Source organism: Danio rerio, chromosome 16, assembly GCF_052040795.2.
Source record: "Danio rerio strain M-AB ecotype USA chromosome 16, GRCz13ab, whole genome shotgun sequence".
In the NCBI taxonomy this organism is placed as follows: domain Eukaryota; kingdom Metazoa; phylum Chordata; class Actinopteri; order Cypriniformes; family Danionidae; genus Danio; species Danio rerio.
Genome location: NC_141036.1, coordinates 54,106,810 through 54,120,000, shown reverse-complemented (window position 1 = coordinate 54,120,000; position 13,191 = coordinate 54,106,810). Strand labels below are relative to the sequence as shown.

At 35.4% G+C, this 13,191-nt stretch overlaps 1 protein-coding gene and 1 long non-coding RNA gene across 3 annotated transcripts in view; one reads left to right on the top strand and one right to left on the bottom strand.

Annotated features, from left to right (window-relative positions):
- Positions 1 to 10,981, top strand: part of eif3ha (eukaryotic translation initiation factor 3, subunit H, a) — a 117,574-nt gene extending 106,593 nt beyond the window's left edge. For both annotated transcript variants that reach the window (NM_001003763.2, XM_087285614.1), the window contains 2 exon segments: positions 6,544 to 6,676; positions 10,725 to 10,981. In NM_001003763.2, coding sequence (NP_001003763.1) covers positions 6,544 to 6,676; positions 10,725 to 10,822 — 231 coding nt within the window. In that variant the 3' untranslated portion in view covers positions 10,823 to 10,981.
- Positions 10,825 to 12,160, bottom strand: LOC147840434 (uncharacterized). Its single transcript, XR_015512325.1, has 2 exons — positions 11,543 to 12,160; positions 10,825 to 11,374 (listed from the first exon to the last, which is right to left on the bottom strand). It is a non-coding gene; the product is annotated as an uncharacterized LOC147840434 (long non-coding RNA).
- Between the last annotated feature and the right edge of the window lie 1,031 nt (positions 12,161 to 13,191).

The following is a 13,191-nucleotide window of genomic DNA, read 5'->3' as shown; positions in this document are numbered from 1 at the left end:
GAAATATTCCTCCAATGCCTTTGTGCTGTTGCTCTTGCCTCATTAGTACATTGAAAAGCATTGCTTTCTTCCAGAAAGAAACCGCTCTCTCTGCAATCATCTGGCCATTTCTCCAGCGAGACCCGCACTGTTTATTACACCATTAGCACTTCCAGTTTGACAGCATGGTTGAGGCTTTCAAAGAAATTTAAAGGGTTCCCTCAAACGGCACCATAAATGAGGGCCGAACCTACGACTCGGTCACCATCAGGTCAACACAGCGGCCCCTATATCAGCCTCTCTGAAATCTGCCGTAATTACTGCTGTCATCGATCATCTCAGCGCCGGCCCCCGGTGAACCATACAAACCAAATGACCCGCATCCATCACCAGCTCATATCAGAGAGAATCGCCGCTGTGTTGGCAGTTTGCGTTCCTAAATCATATGCCTAATTTCCACTAAAATGCCCAGTATCCTCAATGGTGACATAAGTCCACAGTCTAATAGGAGAGGAAGTTCTCTCATGGTTTTTATTTGTGAAATGTCAAATATTAAAAGCTGATTTACTGCACCTTGAAAGAAAGAGTTTGACATCTATGGTCTCGCTACGTATCATAATATTAAAATAACCTTGTTTAGATGTTAGTATCAGTTAGTTTGTAATATATCGATGAGATAGTGTGCACCAAAACAATGACAAACTGCACATTTAGGAGATCTAAAACTGATATAAACATGTAAAGCTTGTGGTTAGTCCGTTCCGCCTAAATTGATCAACGGTTTTACTCGCATCACTTCATACTTTAGCTTCTCATCAAATTTTCTGACTAATCAAATGCTGTCTGATGTTTGACAAGCCCCACCCCTCTCACATTTGATGCAGGTTCAGTCACTACCACTAGCAGAGTGCTGATAAAACAACACTATTGGTGGTTTCTAAAAAGGGGAGGGGCTACACTGTCCTGCCCTCCTTTCATGTTTTGGTTGAGATTACGTCAGACATTGAATAAATAACTGCACATTTTAAAGCACTTCATGAAACCTTAAGTAGTTACTTTTTACAAAAAGTAACTGGGATAGTAACTGTAAAGTAACTCATTGCGTTATTTAGTTACTTTTGATGGCAAGTAATGCGTTACGTGACTTTTAAGTTACTTTGTATTAACTGGCTGAGGCTTGATCTTTTTCAGAACTACTTTTTTAAATAGAGGAGCTCTACAATTAACATTACACAGTATAAACTACACCTACATTTACCTTAAAAACAAATCAAAAACACGATATTTTAAGAATAATGTTGTCTAAGAACTTTCTCATACCATAGCTCTACTTGCTGTACACACACACACACACACACACACACACACACACACACACACACACACACACACACATATGTATGTATATATACAGTTGAAGACGAAATTATTAGCCCCCTATAAAATATTTCATTATTTTTCAAATAACTCCCAAGTGCTGTTTAATTGACTAAAGATTTTTTCAACACATAATTTTTAAACATAACAGTTTATTCAGAAAGCTTCGAGTGTTTGTAATACAAACAGAAACACAATTATAATCAAAAATAAAAAAAAACTTGCTGGTCAAAATTATTAGCCCTCTGATGTTAATGGTCAATAGTGTAATTCTTTTGCTTGATAACAGCCATCAGTCGTTTATTGTAGCTCTCAACAAGTTTCAAGCATGTCTCCTGAGGAGTGTTAGCCCATTCTTCCTTAGCAAATCTCTCAAGCTCTTCCAGATTTGTTGGTCTTCTGGCATGAACTCTAGACTTCAGTGTCCCCCACAGATTTTCTATTGGGTTCAAGTCGGGGCTTTGTGCAGGCCAGTCAAGGACTTTCACTTTGTTCTGTTGGAGGTAGTTCTTTACAAGAAGTCATGTATGCTTTGAGTCATTATCATGCTGGAATACAAAACGTCGACCCAAACCAAGTTTTGTTGCAGACTGTTTGAGGTTATTTTTCAAAATCTTCTGGTAGTCTTCAACCCTGATAAGATTCCCTGTTCCAGATGCACTGAAACATCCCCATAGCATTATACTCCCACCGCCATGTTTCCCTGTGGGAACGGTGTTCTTTGGATTAAATGCCTCTCCCTTCTTCCTCCAAACATAGGCAACATCTCTATGGCCAAAGAGCTTTAGTTTTGTCTCATCTGACTAAAGGATACGTTTCCAGTATTCATTATTTTTCTCTAGATTGTCCCTGGCAAACTTCAGTCTAGCTTGGAGGTGTCTTTTTTTTAAAAGTGTAGTCTTTCTTGGTCGACAACCTTTCAGTCCACTCCTGTGCAGGGCTCTAGTGACCGTCTTTGCTGAGACATTAATTCCAGACTTGGCTAAGTCATTCACTAGTGTCTTGGCAGTTGTTCTTGGGTCTTTAGAAACCTCTCTTACTAATTTTCTTTCAGAAGTTTTGGAAATCTTTCGCTTTCTACCTCTACCAGTCATGTTCTCCACGGTGTGGATCTCATTAAACTTCTTGATAATACTTCTCACGGCACTTCTTGACACTTGAAAACACTTTGATAAACATGTATATCCTTCTTCTTTGTGAGCCTCAACAATTCTTTTTCTCAAGTCTAAAATTATTTCTTTTGTCTTTGTCATGATGACAGAATGCATTATCGAACTATTTGTTTTTCAAGACAGCAGTTTTAAGCCTCAAATGCAATTTAAAGGCTTAATTAGGTTAATTACCTTAACTAGGCAAGTTAGTGTAATTAGGCAAGTCATTGGACAACAGTAGTTTTTTCCTGGAGCCAATCAAACAAATAATTACTTAAGAGGGCTAATAATATTGACCTTAGCAGTTTTTACTTAAAAAAAATAAAATAAAAATTATTTCACCCAAACTAAAAGAAAAAAAAAAAACCTTTTTCAGAAGAAAAATACAAAAGGAAATGCCGTGAAAACTATTTTCTTGCTCTGTTCAAAAGCACTTGTGAAATATTTGTAAAAGAATACAAATTTCATAGGAGGGCTAATAATTTTGACTTCAACTGTGTATATATGTATATATGTGTATATATGTATATATATATATATATATATATATATATATATATATATATATATATATATATATATATATATGTATATATATATATATATATGTATATATATATATATATATATATGTATATATATATATGTATATATATATATATATATATATATATATATATATATATATATATATATATATATGTGTGTGTGTGTGTGTGTGTGTGTGTGTGTGTATGTATATATATATATGTGTGTGTGCATGTATGTGTATATATATATATATATATATATATATATATATATATATATATATATATATATATATATATATGTGTGTGTGTGTGTGTGTGTGTGTGTGTGTGTGTGTGTGTGTATACGCACACCTCTCACCAGTGCTGATATACAGCCATATCGCACTGCTATTCTTGTGATATTTCTCGTGTGTGTGTGTGCCTGCGTGCGCGATACAGCCAATTCGGTGGATGAGGATGATTGGGAGGCCATGATGGGGAAGGGCTGATGGAGGGTATTTGGCCAGGACAGCGGGGTTACACCCATACTCTTTGGATTTTCTCATAGGTATTTTAATGACCACAGAGAGTCAGAAATTTGGTTTAATGTCTCATCCGAAGAATGATCACTGACATTATAGTGTCCTCTTCACTATACTGAGAGGCATTAGGACTCACAGACTGCAGGTTGAGCGCTCCCTGCTGGCCTCACTAACACCTCTTCCAACAGCAACCTAGTTTCCCATGTGTTTTCCTATCCAGGTACTGACCAGGCTCAGCTCTGCTTCAGTAAGTAATTGGTCTTGGGCTGCAGAGTAATATGGCTTTGGCTATTGTTAAGTAACTACTGCGTCAAAAGTCGCTCTGTCCGTCCTGGCGACAGCGCCGTTTCCCTTTAGCTCCTGCGGCCAGAGCGTCAAAATTTGATACATTGATCTCATGTTTAAAGAGGCTGTTGCAGCATATCATATCAGTTACATTTCCCACATAAAACATGCTTTCTAGTAGGGGTGTCAATATTAATAGGCAAGTTATTGTATAACGATGGTTTGTTCTGTACATTATTGAAAAAATATCTAGCTTAAAGGGGCTAAAAATTTTGTCCCTAAAATGGTGTTCACAAAATTAAAAACTGCTTTTATTCCTGCCGAAATAAAACAAATAAGACTTTCTCCAGAAGAAAAAATATTATCAGACATACTGTGAAAATTTTCTCCAGAAGAAAAAATATTATCAGACATACTGTGAAAATTTCCTTGCTCTGTTAAACATTATTTGGGAAATATTTAAAAAGGAAAAAATAAATCTGCCTAATAATTCTGACTAATAATTCTGACTTCAACTGTGTGAATTTCTCTCATCCTTATTTATTTTATTTTTTTTTTGTGAAATACCAACTATTAAAAGCTGATCTACTGCACCTTGAAAAAAAGAAAGAAAGTGTGTTTGAAAGAAAGGAGTGTTTGACAAATCTAGGGCTAATGTCGGACTTGTCAAGCTGTGCTCTTTCAGAAATGTCAGATCATCCTGTCTTTAGGTTTACTCTTGAGTCCTAAACTCTGCTGCAGGATTATCTACAGTGTGGATTGGAGTGGGTGGAAGGATCACACTTTCTCTGCTTTATTAATTTTAGTGTGAATGTGTGTTACGGTGTGAATCTCGGGGGTTTGATGCCTTTTTGTTTTTTCTTCAGTTTTATTTATACAAATTTGTTGGTTGTTTGATTCTTGCAGGCTTTTTTTCTTGTCATGTTGAACTTTTCTTCTAGTTTATTTACTTGCTTATTTTCTAAAAAAATAAAATAAAAATAAAAATGGTTTATACTCATATATTCATTTGTATTTAATTCTCTTTTCTTTTTAATGACCGTATTTGGATTTTTCTTGTTAATGGTCCTTCACTGTGATTACCTTCTTGCTTTGTCTTTCAGCTTCATCTTATTTACTTTGTTTTTTTTTTCTCTCTTTGTATTTTATTTTATTCCATTTTTATAATTTTTGTGGTTTGTTTGACCTTTCTTTTGTTCTTTTAATTTTCTTTTGTTCCTAATTTTTTCCTCTCATTTAATTTATTTTCTCCCTACTTTCCTTTCTTTTTTCCTTTAGTTTCTTTTCAGTTCTTTTCTTTCCTCCTTTCATTCTTTCGTTTGCTTCCTCTCCTTTCATTCCTTTTTCATTTGTTTCTTCTTTTCTCCTTTCGTTTCTTCTTCTCTTCCCTTTTTGTAATTTTTTTTTGTTCTTATCTTTCCTTTTTTAAATTCATTTCTTTTGTTTCTTTTTTATTTCTTTTTTTCCTTCTGTTTCTTTTCTTTTTCCCTTTCTTTTCCTTCTTATTTTCTCCTTTTGTTTTTTTCCATCAATTTTTGATACGAAATCTTCTGTTCTAAATGATCTTCTGTTAATTTTCTAATTTTCTTGTTAATTTTCTCCTTTTGTTTCTTTCGTCGTCTTTTTTGATTATTTTCTCCTTTCGTTTCTTTTCTCCTTTTTTTCCTTTCCTCCTTTCGTTATTTCCTCTTCTCCTTTCTTTCCCTTCCTAAATTCTCCATTCGTTTTATTTTTCTTTTGTTAATTCTCTTTTCTTCTCTTTTATTTTTTGTTCTTTTTTCGTTTCTTCTTTCCTCCTTTCCTAGTTTCTTTTCTTGCTTTTTATATTTTTTCTTTTTCTCTTTTTTTCTTCTTTTTGTTCTTTTCTTGTTTGTCTTTTTATTTTGTTCTTTCTCTTTCTCATCTAGTTTTTTTTAGCTTTTATTCCTCTTCTATTCTCATTTTAATTCTTATTTTCTCCTTCGGTTTTTTTATTTTCTTTCTTCTTTTTCTTTCTTTTGTTTTTTTAATTTTCTCCTTTTTATCGTCTTTCCTTTTCTCTTTTTTGTACTTTAATTTCTTTTCTCCTTTTTCATTTCTTCTTTTCCCCTTTCTTTTTTTTCTCATTTTCTTTTGTTCTTTTTTATTTTCTCCTTTCCTCTTGTTTCTTTTATCCTTGCTTTTCTTTTTTTTCTTTTTTTTTCGTTCTTTTCTTGCGTTATTTTTCTTTTTTTTGTTTTTGTCCATTTTTCTTTTTTTCTTTTTGTTTCCACATTTAAAGCTTTGTTATTTTCCTTTCCTCCTTTTCTCTTCTCTTCTCTTTTTTACTTTATCCTTTTTCTATTTTCTTTATTCTGGTTTTATTTTTTGCTTTGATTGCCTTGTATTTCTTTTTTCTCTTCTTTATGCTTTTTTTCCATTTCTATTTTTCTCATGCCTTTTTTCTTGTCGTCTTTTTCTTTCTTTCCCCTTTTCTTACTTTTTTATTGTTTCTTTCTCTTTTTCATTTTGACTGTTCATATACATAATTTATAGCTCAGCATAATTATACAGAAGTAAAACCCATAAATTTAAATGGAGAAAAGCGATGGATGCGTTTTGAAACCTCAGCACTTTTGATAACCCTTCTCCATTTCTCCAGTCCTTCCATTTAAAAAAATATCTGTATAGTTGCTTTGTTTCCTCATCTAATATCCTCCTCTGTTGTTGTTTGTCCAGTATCAGCAGAGGCGTCAGCAGGAGAATGCGCAGCGGCAGAGTCGTGGAGAGCCTCCTCTGCCAGAAGAAGACATCAGTAAGATGTTCAAAGCTCCTCAGGCTCCTCCACGCATGGACACGCTCCTCATTGCAGGTACTCCTGCTCTGCATTCACACACAGATCTACCCTCCTCTGTCTGGAGGAATTGATCCAGGAGTTGATCAATTCAGCAATGAATGGATGCGTTTAAAAGGGAATGGGGAATAACTGCAGGTCTTAAATCTCCACACCATGTTCTTATCCTGATCAAGATCGCCAACGCGTATCGGACAACCATCAGCTCTGAAAGAGGATGATTGAGTGCTGAGCTTGTCAATATATTCTTTCCAATGTGATTAATGGAGTTTAATTAAATTTCATTTTGTCTATTTTAAAATGTAGTCGGGGGCTTGATGGTTCAGATCTTATAATTTTTTCCTGCTGTCTCATTTGGGCAGTTGATTCAAATTGCAGGGTTTTTCTTGTTAACTATAGAACCATTATTATTTGAAATGTAATTTAAAATAGAATGATTGCGTAATAAACATTTTAAAATGAATAAAAAAATAGTAGTTAAAGACCAGAATACACTAACACTTTAAATATGTTAAATAAATGATAAATATGTTGTAAATGGTCAAAAAACGGGCAACATTTTATTGTTAGAATAAATAAGTGGTTAAAATTAACTGAGAACTAATAATATCTCAACTCTAAAAAAAACATTGATTCATTTAGAGTATATGTCTCAAACTCAATTCCTGGAGGGCCGCAGCTCTGCACAGTTTTGCTCCAACCCTAATCAAACACCGCTGATCCAACTAATTAAGGTGTTTGAAGACTTGATTAGGCTTGCAGCAAAACTGTGCAGAGCTGCGGCCCTCCAGGAATTGAGTTTGAGACTAACTACAACAACTGAAACTAATAGTAGCTAACAACTAAAATAATAAGTAGAAATAAAACAAAATATATACACAGAGAAAAGGATTGTAAGCATATAAACTTATAAAAAAATAGAAACAAACTAAATTCTAATTATTAAATTTTTAACCATTTTCTCTGATCCCAAAATAACAGGCATTTAAAATCTGCTGCCAATATTTCATAAGAAATAGTTTGGTCTCATTTTATTTTAAGTGTCGCTTATACTTGTGAAATTAGGTAACTAGGGTGCAAAGAACATGAGTACATGATAGTGGTGTAACGGATCACGAATCTCACGGATAAGACCTTTTTTCAGATCAGCGAAAAAGAGAGGAGACTAATGTCATATGCTTTCCATTTACACAAAAATATTACTGCAAAAGCCATTGGTTAACAAACAGAACTTAGAGCCTGTGATTTTAATAAAATCAGAATCAAGAAAGAACGAGCTGAAAACAGAAAAGTATTCAATTCTACATATGATATTTGCTATTGTTGCTGATAATGTTAAATATAAGACATTTTATACAACAGATCATATTTATTTTCAACAATTCACAAATAAAACTGGATCATTTTTGAAAACCAATTCAGTGACATAATTATGATGGTTGTTTGTCGCCACCTCTTGGTTACACAATGTAAAATTCACCCGCATAAAGTTCCATTAAACGGTGACTTTAATCTCAACCCTAAACATCAGTGTTTATATCTGGACTATAAACTGTTCTCCCAGTACTTCTGTCTTATTGAATCTCTCGCAATCAAACGCAGATTTGAATGTGCCGCTACAATGCAAATCATTATCATTTATCATTGATGTTGTACAGGTTTGAATTGAGATCACGATCTTTTAATGTCTAATCATGCAGCTTTACACAGAATGCATTAATACAGGCTAAACCAACAGTGACAGAAAACACCTTAACTTAATAACTTAAGAAAGCATTTAGCTCCCACCATGACTTTTTTTCAAAACACCTTCATACATTAGACTTGAGGAGGTGACTCTGGAGGTGATCTCTCTGCAATTGTCATAAGTGTTGCATTAACCCAAGTTCAAAACAAGTTATTAATCCACATGTTACATGCGTTCCAAACTGTGGGTTGAGATCCATACGGAATTGCATTATAACTAAATGGGCTAGTAGTATGTAACTGCAGTGTATGTACACACTGGTTCACAGTTTTTACTTGTGTAATGCCCCATTCACTCGGGGCGTCAGCGTCAACGCTTCACATTCACTTTATGGCCCCGTTTACACTAGTGCGTTTTAGTTTTAAAATGGCGTTGTAGAATGAAAACAATCCGCGTCCACACTCACGTTTTACCCAGCGTTTCTGAACAGCTCTCCGTCCACACCAAAACGCTGAAAACGCACATCACGTGACCACACACACACACTCTCTGGCAAGCGCTCCAGCATTTCTACCCAGATGAGAGCTCTGCTTGTCGGGCTGCACATCACGCATCTCCCGCTGGATCTAATCTCACTATATTTGCTAAACGTGATATTTCATTCATGTTGTTGTCTTTATCTGACGACATAGGCCAATTCTCTGACTTTGGTCATTGGAATCTATTAAGTTACTTGTTCACGGGTAACATGTTTTGGTTAAGCGCAAAGATAAGTTAATGATTAATCCAGGTATATTGACTGATCGCTTGCCTTTATTTCCTACAATGTATAAACTTATTGCATGTTATACTTTTATAATTAATCGATTTTCAGCAAAAGAGAGGGTGCGTTTCGTATTTTCACTGAAATTGAAAGGAGGCAGTTGTTATAGGCTCCGTTTTTTTATAAATATCCACACAGTGAAGATGATGCTCATATATGCAGCACGGCGCCTCAACATTTCTGCTGTCTGTTAAGTTGCTAATATTAAAAAGAAAATAGGCAGTTCCTTAAATCATGTTTACATTTTATTGTTGAGAAAGTGAAACAACGTAGCCAGGGTGATGTGAATGAAGTTATAAAGTACACTGTTCCCTTTGAAGATTTACCCGTGTCCTCGGTATGTTTTCCATATCAAACTGAGAAGGGGGAGACTGCAGCCTTGATCAAACTTGTGAAGTCTGAACTTACAAGAAGAGGATGCGTGACTGAACTGTGTGGGCTACTTAATATTGAGGGAAAAGCCCCAATCAGATAGGCGAACGTTTGCAGCCCCGCCTCCGTTTTCAGATGTCTCCGTCTTTCCCCATCCACACTGAGATGGAGCAGCAGCGTTTTAGAATGAAAACGGCCTCTCCAGCGTTTTCAAAAAGCTCCGTTTTCGGCGCTCGAGAACTCCGGCGTAGTGTGGACGGATGGCGTAACCGTAGCAAAACGTATGCGTTTTCAAACTAAAACGCACTAGTGTAAACGGGGCCTAAATGGGTGCCGAACTGCACTGTGGATCCGTCGGAAGTGTCAGCCAATCAGATCGCTGTATGCAAATACACCAGTTAGACAGTGGCCTATTGCTGACTGAATTTCATTGGCTGACGCTTCTATGATGATCCCTACAGCCCCAACTTCAGACATGCCTTTAGTCAAGCGTTGACGCTGAAGCCCCGTGTGAATGGGGCGTAATACTGGTCTAACTACACACATGTAACAACCCACTGAGAATAGTGCAAGTTCAAATGTGTAACAGGACATTGTAGCAACACTAAGAAAGTACATGTCTGTAAACAAGAATTATGGCCGTGCATTAATCAAAATGAGTAAATCTCAGTAGAGCTCTTTATTATTCATGATATTAGTTGTTCATTTGGGTTATGATCTTGAAGCTCTCACAACACAAAGGCTTGATTGATTTGTTTACAGTTTTCAGTCTCTTCCAGCTGATGCACGAAGACCATTAGAAGTCATTCACACACTAACAGTAAAGCCAATTAAACACCATTACCTTGACATATCAAACAAGCAGAATTCACAAGGCTAATTAAAAAACCTCACATGTCTCCTTTACTTACAACATAAAACACCTCATTCATCTATCACTAGCCTGACCTAAACCAGGTATTTCCGATCGAGAAATATTGCTGCAGGCTACGTCCATGACTGAAAACTACTCTTTTTCTCAGCTAGTTTTGTCTCGCTTCTCTGACCATAGCTTCAAGTAGCAGCTCAATGTGGCCTGTGCGATTTTTACTCCCCAGTGCAAATAGTCATTCCATCTGAATAATCAATATGGCTCGGTCTTGTTGTATATAATTTATTTGTTTCCTTCTGCTTCTCTTCACAAGGACAAATCAACAACTACTGTCAGAACATTAAGGAGTTCACCTCACAGAACCTTGGCAAACTCTTCATGGCAGAAGCTCTGCAGAGCAACAGCAGCTGAAGAGAGAGAGAGAGAGAGAGAGAGCGAGCTGAAATATGAGCGACTCCACAGCCTTTCACCATCACTCAACAGCAGCACACCATCATAATCAGCTCCAGGAGAGATCTTGTACACTATTATGTTTTTTTAAATGTGTGCAATAAAATGATGCATCTCTCATTGCTGTGTTTGTTGTTTATTCATTATCTGAGTTGCAGTGGAGGAGTCGCAGGAATAACTGCTGGAAATAAACTGGTAATTCTCTTCATTTCACTTTAAGATGTGCTTTCACACTGGGTTTGTGCACTGGGTGTCTCAGGGTGTTTGTTTTAAAGGGACAGTTCACCCAAAACTAAACATTCTGTCATTAACCGTTTCTTGTTTCAAATTTTTATGAGTTTGACACAAAAGAAGATATTTTGAAGAATGTTGGAAACCTATAACCATTGACTCATGTAATGTTTTTTTTTTCCTTTAATGAAAGTCAATGGTTACAGGCTTTAGCTTGTTTGATTTTTTTTAATTGTTTGTTTAGCTTTTATGTAACAAGACATTTTAAATAATGTTGGCAGTCTGTAACCATTGACATCTCCTCTCTCTCTCTCTCTCCCTCTCTCTCCCCCTCTCCCCTTCTCTCTATCTCTCTATATATTTCTTTTTCTATGGCAGTCAATGGTTGCAGGGTTTCAGTTTTTGCCTGTTTATCTTTTGTTGAAAGAAATTTTGAAGAATGTTGAAAACCTGTAACCATTGACTGCTATATTATTATTATTATTATTATTATTATTATTATTTTTCACTATGAAAGTGAATTATTTTTCAATACTTAAAGGTTTTCAGCTCTTTTTGTTTGTTTTGTTTGTTTTATTTTTTGTTGAACAAAATATTTTGAAGAATGTTGGAAGTCCGTAACCATCAACTCTTAATGAATTCATTTCTTTCTATTATGAGAGTCAGTGGTTACAGGTTTTCAGTCTTTTTTTTTTATCTTTTGTTGAACACAAAAGATGTTTTGAAGAATGTGGGAAACCTGTAACCATTGACTCCAGTAGTATTTGTTCTTCCTACTATGCAAGTCAATGGTTACAGGGTTTAAGCTTTTTTTTTTTCAGAATATCATCTTGTTCAACAGAAGAAAAATAACCCAGTTTTTTAACAAGTTTGAGGTAAGGTAAATAGTGAGTACTTTTTGGGGGGGGGGGTGCACTATACCTTTGAGAGAAAAGCACTGCAGGCAATTAGGGTAAAACAATTGTTATCACCATACAAAGCCACTTTTTAAACATGGCAATGAGGCATAGTTTCATTTGATATTCTCTAATTTAAAACATTTTTTTTCTAAAATTCTGAAATTGGTTTAAAAAAAAAAAAAATTAATAAAAAAAGGAAGGTCGCTGGTTCGAGTCCTGACTGGGTCCGTTGGCATTTCTGTGTGGAGTTTGCATGTTCACGTTGGTTTGCTCTGGTGTCAAACACATGCGCTATAGGGGAATTGAATAAACTAAATTGTTCGTAGTGTATGAGTTTGTATTGGTGTTTCCCATTGCTGGGTTGCAGCTGGAAGGGCATCCACTGCATAAAGCATATGTTGGAATAGATGGCAGTTCATTCCACTGCGGCAACCCCTGAAATGGAGACCAAGCTGAAGGAAAATGAATGAAGGATATTTAAATATTTGTTTTGTCAATAAATTTAAGTGTGACAGACTTGGCCGTGTATTGTATGATTTCTTTACATTAAACAAAAAGAAAAGCTAAAGGGATGAAAATCAGCGGGTGCATAAATATCCAGTGTTTTTGCCTGCAGTGTCTTGCCTTAATCACAGATAACTGTGCACTCTTATATAAACACACTATAGCAGTGCATTGCTTGCTTATGTTTTTCCACAGCAGGTTATCGACTCTAGAGGAGCATCTTTGGTATGTAAAGATTTTCGTGTCACTTCTAACAAAGGAAGAGCAATTGTGTGTTCTCAGAGGTTATTGAAAACAAGACGCAACTGAGCTGTCGATTAAACTGTAATTGTAAAAACACTTTTAGCTTACTGGCAAGAGGTAGTTTTATATGTGTACTCTCAAAATGAAAACAAAAGGTATAGACTGCAGCACTATTGAATGCATAATGGGAAAGAACAATCCCAGAATGCACTGCTGAGAGCTTAAGTTTAAAAATGCTGGGAAGTTGAGAATTGCAACAAATCAGCTTCAATTTTCAATTAGCTTTATCAAATTTAGCATATCAGTCACAATGTAATGTTAGCTTTAGCTCATATTACTTTTGTTTGCAGAACAATTAGCTCAGTGACATGATTTGCACTTTAAATTCACTACAGTATTATAGTTAAGCAACACAATATTCACTCAGGTTAGCTTTAGTTTATAATGTCAATT